The following is a 12,583-nucleotide window of genomic DNA, read 5'->3' on the forward strand; positions in this document are numbered from 1 at the left end:
GAAAAGTCCTTATTTAAGCAGACATCCTTATAGACATCATCGTGCTCCTCCTTGGAATGAGGAAAACTTCCCATCACAGGCAAATATCCCAAACGTCTGTACCAAATCATCTCTGCATAATCTGTACCAAACATGGTGAGCTAAGCTACACTAAGATTACCTGAGGTGAGGTAAGGTAAGGCAAGGCAAGGTAAGGTCAGGCGAGGTCAGGTGAGGTCAGGTGAGGTAAGGTGAGGTAAGGTAGGGTAAGGTAGGGTAAGGTGGGGTAAGGTGGGGTAAGGTGAGGTCAGGTGAGGTCAGGTGAGGTAAGGTGAGGTAAGGTGAGGTAAGGTAGGGTAAGGTGGGGTAAGGTGAGGTAAGGTGAGGTAAGGCGAGGTCAGGTGAGGTAAGGTGAGGTCAGGTATGGTAAGGTGGGGTAAGGTGAGGTAAGGCGAGGTCAGGTGAGGTAAGGTGAGGTCAGGTGAGGTAAGGTGAGGTGAAGGAGAGGTCAGGTGAGGTAAGGCGAGGTAAGGTGAGGTAAGGCGAGGTCAGGTGAGGTAAGGCGAGGTCAGGTGGGGTAAGGTGAGGTAAGGTGAGGTAAGGAGAGGTCAGGTGAGGTAAGGCGAGGTAAGGTGAGGTAAGGCGAGGTCAGGTGAGGTAAGGTGGGGTAAGGTGAGGTAAAGTGAGGTCAGGCGAGGTCAGGTGAGGTAAGGTGAGGTAAGGCGAGGTCAGGTGAGGTAAGGTGAGGTAAGGCGAGGTAAAGTGAGGTCAGGCGAGGTCAGGTGGGGTAAGGTGAGGTCAGGTGAGGTAAGGTGGGGTAAGGTGAGGTAAAGTGAGGTCAGGCGAGGTCAGGTGAGGTCAGGTGAGGTAAGGTGGGGTAAGGTGAGGTAAGGCGAGGTCAGGTGAGGTAAGGTGAGGTAAGGTGAGGTCAGGTGAGGTAAGGTGAAGTCAGGTGAGGTAAGGTGGGGTAAGGTGAGGTAAGGCGAGGTCAGGTGAGGTAAGGTGAGGTCAGGTGAGGTAAGGTGGGGTAAGGTGAGGTAAGGCGAGGTCAGGTGAGGTAAGGTGGGGTAAGGTGAGGTAAGGTGAGGTCAGGTGAGGTAAGGCGAGGTCAGGTGAGGTAAGGTGAGGTAAGGTGGGGTAAGGTGAGGTAAGGCGAGGTCAGGTGAGGTAAGGTGAGGTAAGGTGGGGTAATGTGAGGTAAGGCGAGGTCAGGTGAGGTCAGGTGGGGTAAGGTGAGGTAAGGTGAGGTAAGGTAGGGTAAGGTGGGGTAAGGTGAGGTAAGGTGGGGTAAGGTGAGGTAAGGCGAGGTCAGGTGAGGTAAGGTGGGGTAAGGTGAGGTAAGGTGAGGTCAGGTGAGGTAAGGTGGGGTAAGGTGAGGTAAGGCGAGGTCAGGTGAGGTAAGGCGAGGTCAGGTGAGGTAAGGTGGGGTAAGGTGAGGTAAAGTGAGGTCAGGTGAGGTAAGATGAGGTCAGGTGAGGTAAGGTGGGGTAAGGTGAGGTAAGGCGAGGTCAGGTGAGGTAAGGTGGGGTAAGGCGAGGTCAGGTGAGGTAAGGCGAGGTCAGGTGAGGTAAGGCGAGGTCATGTGAGGTAAGGCGAGGTCAGGTGAGGTAAGGTGAGGTCAGGTGAGGTAAGGTGAGGTCAGGTGAGGTAAGGTGGGGTAAGGTGAGGTAAGGTGAGGTAAAGTGAGGTCAGGTGAGGTAAGGTGAGGTCAGGTGAGGTAAGGTGGGGTAAGGTGAGGTAAGGTGAGGTAAAGTGAGGTCAGGTGAGGTAAGGTGAGGTGAGGTAAGGTGAGGTAAGGTGAGGTCAGGCGAGGTAAGGTGAGGCAACGTAAGCTAAGGTATTCCCACCTGCGTCCATGTTAAGGCAGATGCCAGTACAGGAGTGTTTGTTCCAGATGTTTACAAGCATCTGTACATCTCTGGATAGGATTATGAGTTTTTTTTAAAACTTTGTAACAAAACTGAAGGTTAAGTTAATAGTAAATATAAAATTGTAAATAAATGATCAACACATGAAACCCATCATTTAAAAGCAGAGCGCAGAGTGGAAACACACCCACATCTGTGGATGTGTGGGCTCCATCATAGCGAGCAGAAGTATCTGTGGGCAGGGAAAGCTGTGAGTGCGGCCACAGCGATGCCCACACTGTCTCCTACACTGGCAGCAGCCATGGCGAACTCCCTGTGTCTGTCTTCAGTCTGTGGAGGAAAACATATCGCAGTAATGAATGTCTGGAGGTCCGACAACATGGAGCCAAAGATCCATACAGATGTTCAGCATCAGAGCCAAAATGCTGAACATCACCCTGGAACTACTTTTTATGGCCATCAGACTCACAATCAGCTCATGTTTCTGTAAAATGTTAAAATGTCTCAGTTTCATTATCTGATAGGTTGTTTATCTTCTACTGGAAATAAAATATGACATAAAGAGATTCTGGTTTTCTTTACATTTTACACAGAGACTGTTTTTGGAACTTGCATTGTAAAATCAGACAGAAACAGTTTAATCATGTGGAATATTCTGACTTCATCAGGCGACATGGACGAAATGTCCATCAGCATCAAACAGCTGTTCCTCCTCACTGTCAGCAACAAACCTCCTTGCTGATGAAGTAGAAGGTGTTGACATATGCAGCTCCACCCAGCAGACCCTCATACAGAATCACAGCAAACACAAACCAGGCGTTGGGAAGGAACTGGTAGGCTACAGCAACCAGGAGAATCACTGCATTCACCACCTGACGATCAAAGAAGCAAATCAAACATCACGTTCGCACACACACAGACACTGCCTTCTTAAATCTACACAACAAAGTTTTTACTATTTATTGTCTGCATTTTGTTCTTTTAGTGTATAAAAACATCTGATAGAGGCTTTTACTCCCAGTCAGTATGCAGACATGATGTTTCCATGGAGACGTGATGTTTCCATGGAGACATGATGTTTTCAGCCTCAGCTGTCAGATTCTGAGGCTAAAATGATGTAAAATGAATGTATGAATAGATAAAGCAGCATAAAGAGCAACCAGAAGAAGAAAACAGAAGTTTGTAGAAATAACACACAGACCAACAGCGATCAAGCCTTTTCTTATCTGCACATCATTCTCTTACGTCTGAAACACACACACAAACTATTTACATATTTACGCTTAATGTCTGGAAAATATTCTGGTAGATGTGAGACTTGTGGAAAAAGAAGGGGGCTGAGCACTGATCCCTGTGGGATGCCTCTGTAAATCTAACTTTAAACACTATTAGCACTAAAACAAACAAACAGAAGATATTTACATATTTCCACTTTTTCCTAATTTCCACTTCTTCCTGCTACTATCGACCTGCTATCCTCACTGCAGCACCTCCACCTCAGCTGCATCCCAAACGTCTTCTTGGCTTTATTCCAGCCATAGAGGATCATTATTTTCTTTTCATGCTTTTCTCATCACTTGTTGATCTTTGGCTGCTCCTGATTGGACGTTACCGTCAGTTTAAGCTCTCTGATTGGTGGAAAGTCTGACAGGAAGTGTCTTCATCATCATTTCCAGGTGAAAATAGAGGTCTCTTAGCAACATGGTAGTGATGGTGATAAAAATGTAATAAATAATGGTGTTAACATGGATCATTGTGGGTTTGCCATATGGTCTCTGAATAAAACGACATTTTCTAACCTCCTTCTTTATTCCAGCTTTTAAAAAGGTACTTGACCTTATTAGAAATAACAGCACGCTGTCGGCTCAATTTACTCCTCACCTGCAGCAAAGACAGAATCCAGATTTTACGGATCTTCACACAGCGCAGGGAGGATCGAGACGCCAACACGCCAACCTGGTACAGGACCTGGTACCTGCATACAGACATGGTAAACAAACCCAACCTCATCCGGCAAAGCAACGAGTCACAGTGGTTAACTAACTAACTAACCAGCGGTACTGCTCTGCGTGGGACAGGGAAAAGTTGGGAAAAAACAGAAGTTCCATCTGTAAGAGAGAAATATTTGTTATTCCTGCTTCTAGATCTCCAAACAGAAGGTGAGATGAACTCAACATGACAGGGGGCACTGCAGAACTCACCAGGCCCTGGTTGATGAAGTACTCGGCAAAGTAGACCAGACCCAGAGGGAGAACGAACTTAACCAAACCCTGCAGAGAAAGCAGATGTTACACCTGCAACCTGGCAGACGGGGAAACTCTGAGAGGACACAACTTACTCTGACGATGTGCAGCTTCTCTGTGAGGCTCAGAGCGCCACTGATCCTGGTCTCTGTTACATTCAGGGGGAACAGAACATGGCCTGTGTAGTTATTGAATAACAAAAAGGCACACCTCAGACACAACACGTAAACTGCAGTCAGTGTGTGAAGAAACTCCCAAAACTGGACCAAATTCCCATCTGAGCACACTTCATAGACAGTAAGTTTAGAACATGATACGGTGTGTTTACAGGTTTATTAGAAAGTCAGTAAATGAGTGTTTGGTATATGATTTCATTATTGTAACAATATTTCTTGGTAATAAACTGTTGGGCCGTCTGTTTATTTCCCATATATGTTTTTAACTGAAACTTGGTTTGACAAAAATAACAATGTTATCAAGTCGACCCCTCCCAACAACAGCTTTATCAGAGTGAACACGAAAGAGAGGGTGGTTTCCAGTTTTATTTAATTTCAGTGCAAGCAGTTATCTCTTGGATGTTTTCCTCCTTTTTGACACGTGGCTCCACAGCTGAAGGCCCCATCAAAGTCATGTTTCTAAATATTTACAGGCCCTGGATGCTGTGCAGCTTTTTTCAATGAGTTTCATGAACCGCTGTCTATACTCTGTGTTGATTTTGACTGTATACTAATGTTGGCGATTTTAACATCCATGTTGACAAGCCTCAGGACAAAGGAGCTAAAAACTCAAGTAACAGTCTGGACAAGTTTGTGCTGACTCAGCAGATAACAGAGCCAACACACATCAAAGGACACACTCTGGATTTGCTGATTTCGAAGGGTTTGGACATTTCTAAGGTTTATGTGTGTGATGTGGGCCTGTCTGACCATAACTGTGTTTTCTCTGAGAGTAGGGTCCCAGTTCACACATGTTTTGCTGGCGATAATAACAAAACATAGATGTATATATGCATGTATGTATGTAACATTTAAATTTAATCTCTAAACTTCTGCTTAAAACTGCTTCTCTGTAAAACATGTTCAACATTTTCTTCTTATCCACCGAACTCGTGGTTTCCACTCGTTCTTTTCATTTTTCCCACGGAACTGTGTTTGCTCCTCTTCCCACTGCTTCCACCAGCTCATCATAGTATCCATCTCTTAGAGAAGCTGCCAAGTCTCTGACGCCTTTCTGTGGCTTCTCTTTCACAAGTCTCAGCCATTTCCTTTCTGTTTCCTTACTCTGCCTGTTCTGTAGCGTTAGCTTTCACTTCCTCCTGCTTCATCATTAGTCTGATCCTGCAATACGGATCAGTTCCTCCGAACGACACGTGACTCCTTCACCAGGTCAAACACGAAACTTCAACTTTAAAATCTTTGCAGATTTACTGATCTCCACTTCTTCCCCGGCGGCTTGAGAATGAACTGTTTAACCCATAAAGACCCAACCCATGAAAATATAGCAAGATGAGTCCAATGTTTTAAATATGAGCTCTTTATTTGTTCCTTTAACAAAATGCAAAATAAAAAACAACTAATTTTTTAGGGATGTTAACCATGTGATGTGTAAAACGTTTTACAGTGTAATCCTCGGCGTTCTGGTGTCCATTAAGGGGCAGAAAACAGAAATCAGATTTTTTCCACAGGATTTAGAACAAAGTTTGCACCATAAAATGATGCCAAGCATCTCAGAAACTTCATGTATCATGCATATCATGCTGGGCTCTGATGGATGAACAATTATAATAATGTTTCATCACAGATACGCAGAGTACAGCTTCACAGAACAAACATGTAAACATCAAGGAAATCATAAAGCACGTTTCTGACCCCGGGTGTGTTTATCGGATAAATGCAGGAATTCTTTATCAGCTTGTCGGAAAGCCGAAGCGACGCAGCTGAAGTTATCTGACCGAAAGTCTTCATCTTCATCACCTCATCATCAACATTAACCGATGGAAAGTCTTCTCATATGACTACAGAAACCACAAGTTCTGTTTTATTAGATCTGATTCCTGGAAGCGATTAGATGTGTTTCTCTGAATATCCTGCTCGAGCAGCCGCCTGCAGAGCTGCGATCAAACACGTCTGGCTTTTGTTATTCATCTCTATCTTATTCATTCATCTCATTTATTTATTCAATATTATTTATTTGTTTACTATTATATTATTTATTTATTTAATCTTTATTTCTGTATTTTTTTGTTGTTAGTATTTAATGTACTTATTTTGTTTCTATATAATTTCAGACATATTTTTTTGGAATTAAGGTTTTATTTTTCTATTAAATAAATAAACGGACTTTTTTAAGTTTGTTTTTTGTTGGATAAAATGGTAAATGAAAGAGCTGGTGGGTTTGTAAATGCACCTGATGAGCAGGTGACATGTGTACCTGGGGCTGAGTTCTCCTCCTCCTCTTCCTCTGACCCATCCATGAGCTGCTGTCTCTCCTCCGAGTTCGGCGCTGCAGCCTCCTCTCGCCTCCACTGGGGGAATGGAGACACTGGAACCAGGAGGCCAAAGTAGCTGGAGAACATGAAGACATGAGAACAAACAATACAGAAAATGAGACGTTTTTGACGCTGAAATCCTCACTGAAACTTTAACAACAAAGTACTGATAATACACAACAGCCTCGTGTTGCTATAGTTACCTAACCAGCATCAGTAGTGGAACCACCAGCATGATGAGCAGAGTGTTCCTGGGGGAGAGGCCGGCTTGGATGAGGACTGAGTAGAGTAAAGCACCAGCAACACCAGCAGCACCAGTACCGGAGCCCCAGCCTTCCAGTACATTCCTGAGAGGGTGGTGAGAAACCAGAGTAAACAAACAGTAAACAAGCTGTAACCAAGCAGAAATGTAAACAAGCTGATCTGTAAACAAGTTGATCTGTAAACATCAGACAACATAAGTTTGCCTGGAACAAACATATTTGCACATGATGAAAGAAGAGAAATTAAAGCAATAAAGTACCTACCTGGAACAGGTAAGGTAGGTTTACCTGCTAAAGGTTTACCTGTTAAAGTAGGTTCACCTGTTAAAGTAGGTTCACCTGTTAAAGAAGACAGACAGGGCGAGGAAGGACAGTTCTCCAAGTCCTGCACTGATACTGGCAAAGATCACTCCTGTAAGACACAGACCTGGACAGATTAGACTCAGGAATTTGAATCCATCCGTCCTCATGAACATACATGAACTCATGTTGGCCTGTAAAACCATTAAGCTCTGTCAGAAAGCTGTTGGCCTTTAGTGTGTGAGGTGGTGTGTGTGCATGCAGAAGGGTGATGGGGGTAGAGTAGCGGATAAAACAGGAAATGAAACTGTGGCTTAAGGAATCCATCTTTATCTCACATTTTGACTGAGTCTGATAAGATTAACAGTAAACCACAGATAGTTTTACCCAGAATGCTCATCCACACAGCAGAGGAGAAGGACACCAGCAGGAAACTTGCTGTTGCCATGGCGACGCAGAACACCACTCGGACACTAGAAACAAAAAAGGACTTGGTTCAGACTCCAGTTTACATGCAAGGATCAATAAATAAGTCGCTATCCAGCTACGTAACCCACCGCTTTCATAGTTATAGATAAATATTTTCAAACAAAATTTTTCCTGAATCTTGGAAAAAAAACACACTGGATGTGGCCGGTTTTATCCAAAACCAGCAGAGGTGAAACTTCAAATATAGGGAGGATTAAATCAGTTTTTTTTCCATTTGCTCTGAAAATGTCCACAAATAAAAGTTTTCATCTCAGCATAATGATCCCAGTCTTACCCATATGGCAGGTAATGGACGAAGAACGGAGCACACACCTTGATGACCAGAGTTGGGAGGATGTCTGCTAACAGCACAGCCTGCAAACAGAAGTTATTATCCCTGTCAACAGTCACGTTTATCACAACGACTGGAAAATTAGATGGGAAAAAGTCTGGTTCTGGACTGGTTTCAGTCCTACTTGATAGATCGAAGCAACTTTGTTTCACTTTATAACTGTTGATTTACTCAAAGATGACAGAGTTCCTCCGGGTCCCATGTTGGGCCCCCTGTTGTTCAGATTTTATATGTGGAGTTCCACAAGACTCAGATTTCATATGTGGAATTCCCCAGGGCCCCATTGTGGGCCCCCCATTGTTCAGATTCTATATGTGGAGTTCCACAAGGGCCTATGTTGGACCCCATATTGTTCGGAATCTACATGCTCCCACTATCATGGAAACAAACAAAACAACTGATCCTAATTATGCTGATGACACTCAGCTCTATATTACTGCCTCACTGGGGGACTCTGGTCTCTGACTAAACTTCAGTTTGTGTCTTGGTCAAATCAATGCTTTGTGGTTTCTTCGACTAAACAAAGATACATCTGAAATGATTGTGTTTGGAACCAAAGATAAGCATCTTCAGACTACCGACACTGTAAATGTGTAAATAAATCTGTTTACCCCGGTGGAGACAGGATTGCAGTCATAGATGCTGCTGTTGCTGCTGTTTCCTCCTCCAACGTCCACAGCCAGAGAAACTGTAGCCTACAACATCAAATCAGAATGATTTTACAGCCACACACACTGCTTTACACACACCAAGATTTCAGGATGCATTGCCTTCCTTACCGATGCAGTGGAGTTGTTTGACTCTTGTCTTTTCAGGATGTCATGGGCAGCACTCAGCATGACCACATACGCAAAGTTGTTGCACAATCCCAGAAACCTGAAATATTTACAGAAAACAGATAAAAAACCAGGAGAGGACGAATAAACAAGGCGAGGACAGATAAACCAGGAGAGGACAGATAAACCAGGTGAGGATGGATAAACCAGACGAGGAAAGATAAACCAAACGAGGATGGATAAACCGGACAAGGACAGATAAACCAGGAGAGGACAGATAAACCAGGAGAGGACAGATAAACCAGGAGAGGACAGATAAACCAGGAGAGGACAGATAAACCAGAATCTTATTATAAGGAAGATGTATGTGTGGGATGAGCATGTTGTGAGTTGTAACCATGACAACTTCTTTGGAATTGTTGGGTTTCGCCCATTCAGTTTGTGGTTTCGCCCTACGCCCCGAGGGTAGAAAACTCAACATAATGTTCCAGGATCAGAGTCATCTCTGGCGGTGTGACCCAGTGATGTGACCCACATCCTCTCTTTTGAGACTCTGTGTGTGTGTGTGTGTGTGTGTGTGTGTGTGTATAAGAGGGAATCAGTTGTGTTATGGAGTGCATTAGTAATCGCATGACAGCTGCCTGTGAAGAAGCTTTTGCTTTTATTATATTACTTTTCCAGTAATATCAAAATCAATCAGTGTGATCAGATGTGGTTCTGGACTCCGGACACTCACCAGAACCCGGTCAAGTTGCACCACTGACCTGGAAAACACACAAGCTGCTGTCACAGAGTCGCTTTTCCAACATGTTTTACATCTCATTTGGAAAGTTGATCAGGACTCACCGAAACACCGGAAACATAGTCCGCGCGCAGCAGGACCTGCGTCCGCGTGCTCCATGATTCCCAAAGCAATCGCACGAGAAGCCACGAGGCGTCCGTTTATGTCTGTAAATAAGCAAGAATCCTTCTGTTTGTTTCTTTATCTTGTTTATACGCGTTTAGTCGTCACGTGACCCGTAGTGTTTCACATTAATGCATCCCCGTTGAAACGAAGCTAACCCCACACGTTCCTGTTCGGCCGAACCATCTTCATCCGAACCAAGATGAACCAGAGAGTCGGTTCTGTTTAATATGGATTTTATTTAACCTCCGTAGAAATACAGTGACGGTACAGACGTCCGAGCAGAAGCAGTCGCATTTCTAACGTCAATACAACCAAATTCAGACACATTTACGATTTAATTTAAAAAAAAATCAAATATTCACTGATCTGTCACAATACTGACATCAGACACAGCAGTTCACCATGTCCTGATCACCGAGGTAAAGTTAGTTTGATGTTTGATATTCAACAGATATTCGGACACCCAGTCTCCTCGTAATAAATTGCCGTGGGGTCGGCCACTGGGGCTTTTTAATATTTTCAAGTTCAATAGCTTTTTAGTCATGTGACGTACACACTTCTAAACACTGCCTAATGGCTCAGCTTGTCCTACCACATGTTGCACAGCCTTTATTTTCTCTAATATCCTCTTTTGGTATTTTATATTAATTTTTTAATATTTTAAAGTTCAATAGTTTTTTAGTCATGTGACCTACACACTTCAAAACACTGCCTAATGGCTCAGCTAGTCCTACCACATGTTGCACAGCCTTTATTTTCTCTAATTTCATCTCGGGTTATTTCATACGAATTTTTTAATATTTTAAAGTTCAATAGTTTTTTTTAGTCATGTGGCCTACACACTTCAAAACAATGCCTAATTCCTCATCCAGTCCTGACACATGTTACACAGCCTTTATTTTCTCTAATATCCTCTTTTGGTATTTTATATGAATTTTTTAATATTTTAAAGTTCAATAGTTTTTTAGTCATGTGACCTACACACTTCAAACACTGCCTAATGGTTCAGCTAGTCCTACAACATGTTGTACAGCCTTTATTTTCTCTATTTTCATTTCGTGGTATTTATTGTGAATTTTTTAATATTTTAAGTTCAATAGCTTTTTAGTCATTTGACCTACACACTTCAAAACTCTGCCTAATGGCTCAGCTAGTCCTGACACATGTTGCACAGACTTTACTTTCTCCATTTTCATCTCCTCTTTTTTATATGAATTATTTCATATTTTAAAGTTCAATAGCTTTTTAATCATGTGACCTACACATCACAATTCACTACCTATTTGCTCATCCAGTCCTGCCACATGTTTTAGATTGCACATCAGTTTAAGGTTTCCCTTGCCTGAATGCAGCATGGCAGGGCAGTATGTCCCTCCAACCCTGTTTCGGCATTACCATGCACTGGCCGGAGCCGTATAGGTTGGGTGTGACGCGAGCTTGTTGGCAGCGGAAGGCGGGGACCCTGGTGGTCTGATTCTCGGCCGCAGAAACTGATTTTAGGGACCTGCAATGTCACGTTTGTGGTGGAGAAGGAAACTGAGTTGGTAGGCGAGGTTGTGGGATGCCGGCTAGATGTAGTTGGACTCACCTCAATGCATGGCTTGGGCTCTGGAACCAGTACCCTCAAGAAGGCCTGGATGTTCATTCACTCTAAAGCTGCTTGTGGTGAGAGGTGCTGAGCATGTGTGGGTATACACCCCACCCATCCCAGCCTCTTCATACTTAGTTGCAAGTAACTGCAGCAATGGCTGGAGAACACGATCACATAAAGCCAACATAACCAGTCCATCTACAACCCAATCTTCAGGCCACCCAGGAACTTTAAAATATTAAAAAATTCATAATAAATACCACAAAATGAAAATAGAGAAAATAAAGGCTGTGCAACATGTGGTAGGACAAGCTGGGCAATTAGGCAGTGTTTTGAAGTGTGTAGGTCACATGACTAAAAAGCTATTGAACTTGAAAATATTAAAAAGCCCCAGTGGTTGCGGAGATAGTTATTTTTAAATTCTGCAATGGTTAATTTGTTGACGGTCCCTAACTATCCGCCGGTGGTGAAGATCGCTGCGGGGAAATTTGCTGTCACAACCCCACGACAAAGCAGCGTGGGGTCGGCAATTTATTACGAGGAGACTGGGTGTCCGAATATCTGTTGAATATCAAACTAACTTTACTTCGGTGTCCTACCGGAGTGTTTCTGTTTGCCTGTCCACACGTGGAAACTCTGGAAATCTGTTTCTACCATGACAATGAGTTAAACTTTTAACGTTTCTAAACCACGATTTACAATATCTCTTGAAACTTTCTTACAGATGTCAATGAATGCAGTATTGTCACGCATCTCAGCTTTTTTTTTTTTTTTTTAAGAGTCCATTTATTTATTTGTTTCACCTTTTTTCCCCACAAACATTTATTCTTATTTCTAGTGTTGTAAGTGCTACTTGTAGGACATAAGAAGACAGAAAGTTTCACAATCATTTGATTGTTTTTTGTTTTTTTTTTGGCTGATGTTTATTGTTTTTCTAGTGTTTGTGTTAAATAGTTGAAGCTAAATCAATGTTTGGAGAAAGTGTGTGTCAGGTGTTATGGGCTCACTCCATTCAGATGGGCTCAGAATTTGCTGGAAGCAACAATTGTGCCCCTTAGTACCACCGTTGTAATAAACAGGTAATTATTTAATATATTCTCCATCTTTCGCGAAGAGTTTTGTTTCCCTGCCTGCTTAGCCCCCCATCAGAAACTCAGGCTCTCCTCTGCAGTCACTCAAGTACATGTAAATACTTTTATTGGAGTGTTTCAGCATATGAAAGTCCCTTCCTGGCTGTGTGTGCTCAGAGCTGAGGGGACGTCTGATAGCAGCTGATAAGAGTTTCAGGCTTCCAGCTGTGGTTATAAAGCTGCAGCTGCTGCTTTCAGCTCCATTGCTCTCCATCACA

General features: G+C 43.2%; 1 protein-coding gene across 1 annotated transcript; it reads right to left on the reverse strand.

The window, feature by feature from the left end:
• Window positions 1-2,050: 2,050 nt before the first annotated feature.
• On the reverse strand, window positions 2,051-9,715 carry cln3 (CLN3 lysosomal/endosomal transmembrane protein, battenin). The gene is made up of 15 exons (XM_079252263.1): window positions 9,584-9,715; window positions 9,474-9,501; window positions 8,741-8,837; window positions 8,573-8,656; window positions 7,905-7,984; window positions 7,529-7,614; window positions 7,181-7,253; window positions 6,782-6,925; window positions 6,521-6,654; window positions 4,186-4,238; window positions 4,049-4,117; window positions 3,900-3,955; window positions 3,729-3,822; window positions 2,579-2,719; window positions 2,051-2,177 (listed from the first exon to the last, which is right to left on the reverse strand). Exons 1-15 carry the CDS (start codon window positions 9,636-9,638, stop codon window positions 2,061-2,063), a joined length of 1,311 nt encoding a protein of 436 aa, XP_079108389.1. The 5' UTR covers window positions 9,639-9,715; the 3' UTR covers window positions 2,051-2,060.
• Window positions 9,716-12,583: the final 2,868 nt, after the last annotated feature.

The sequence above is a fragment of the Telmatherina bonti genome, assembly GCF_933228915.1.
Source record: "Telmatherina bonti genome assembly, chromosome: 14".
NCBI lineage: Eukaryota > Metazoa > Chordata > Actinopteri > Atheriniformes > Telmatherinidae > Telmatherina > Telmatherina bonti.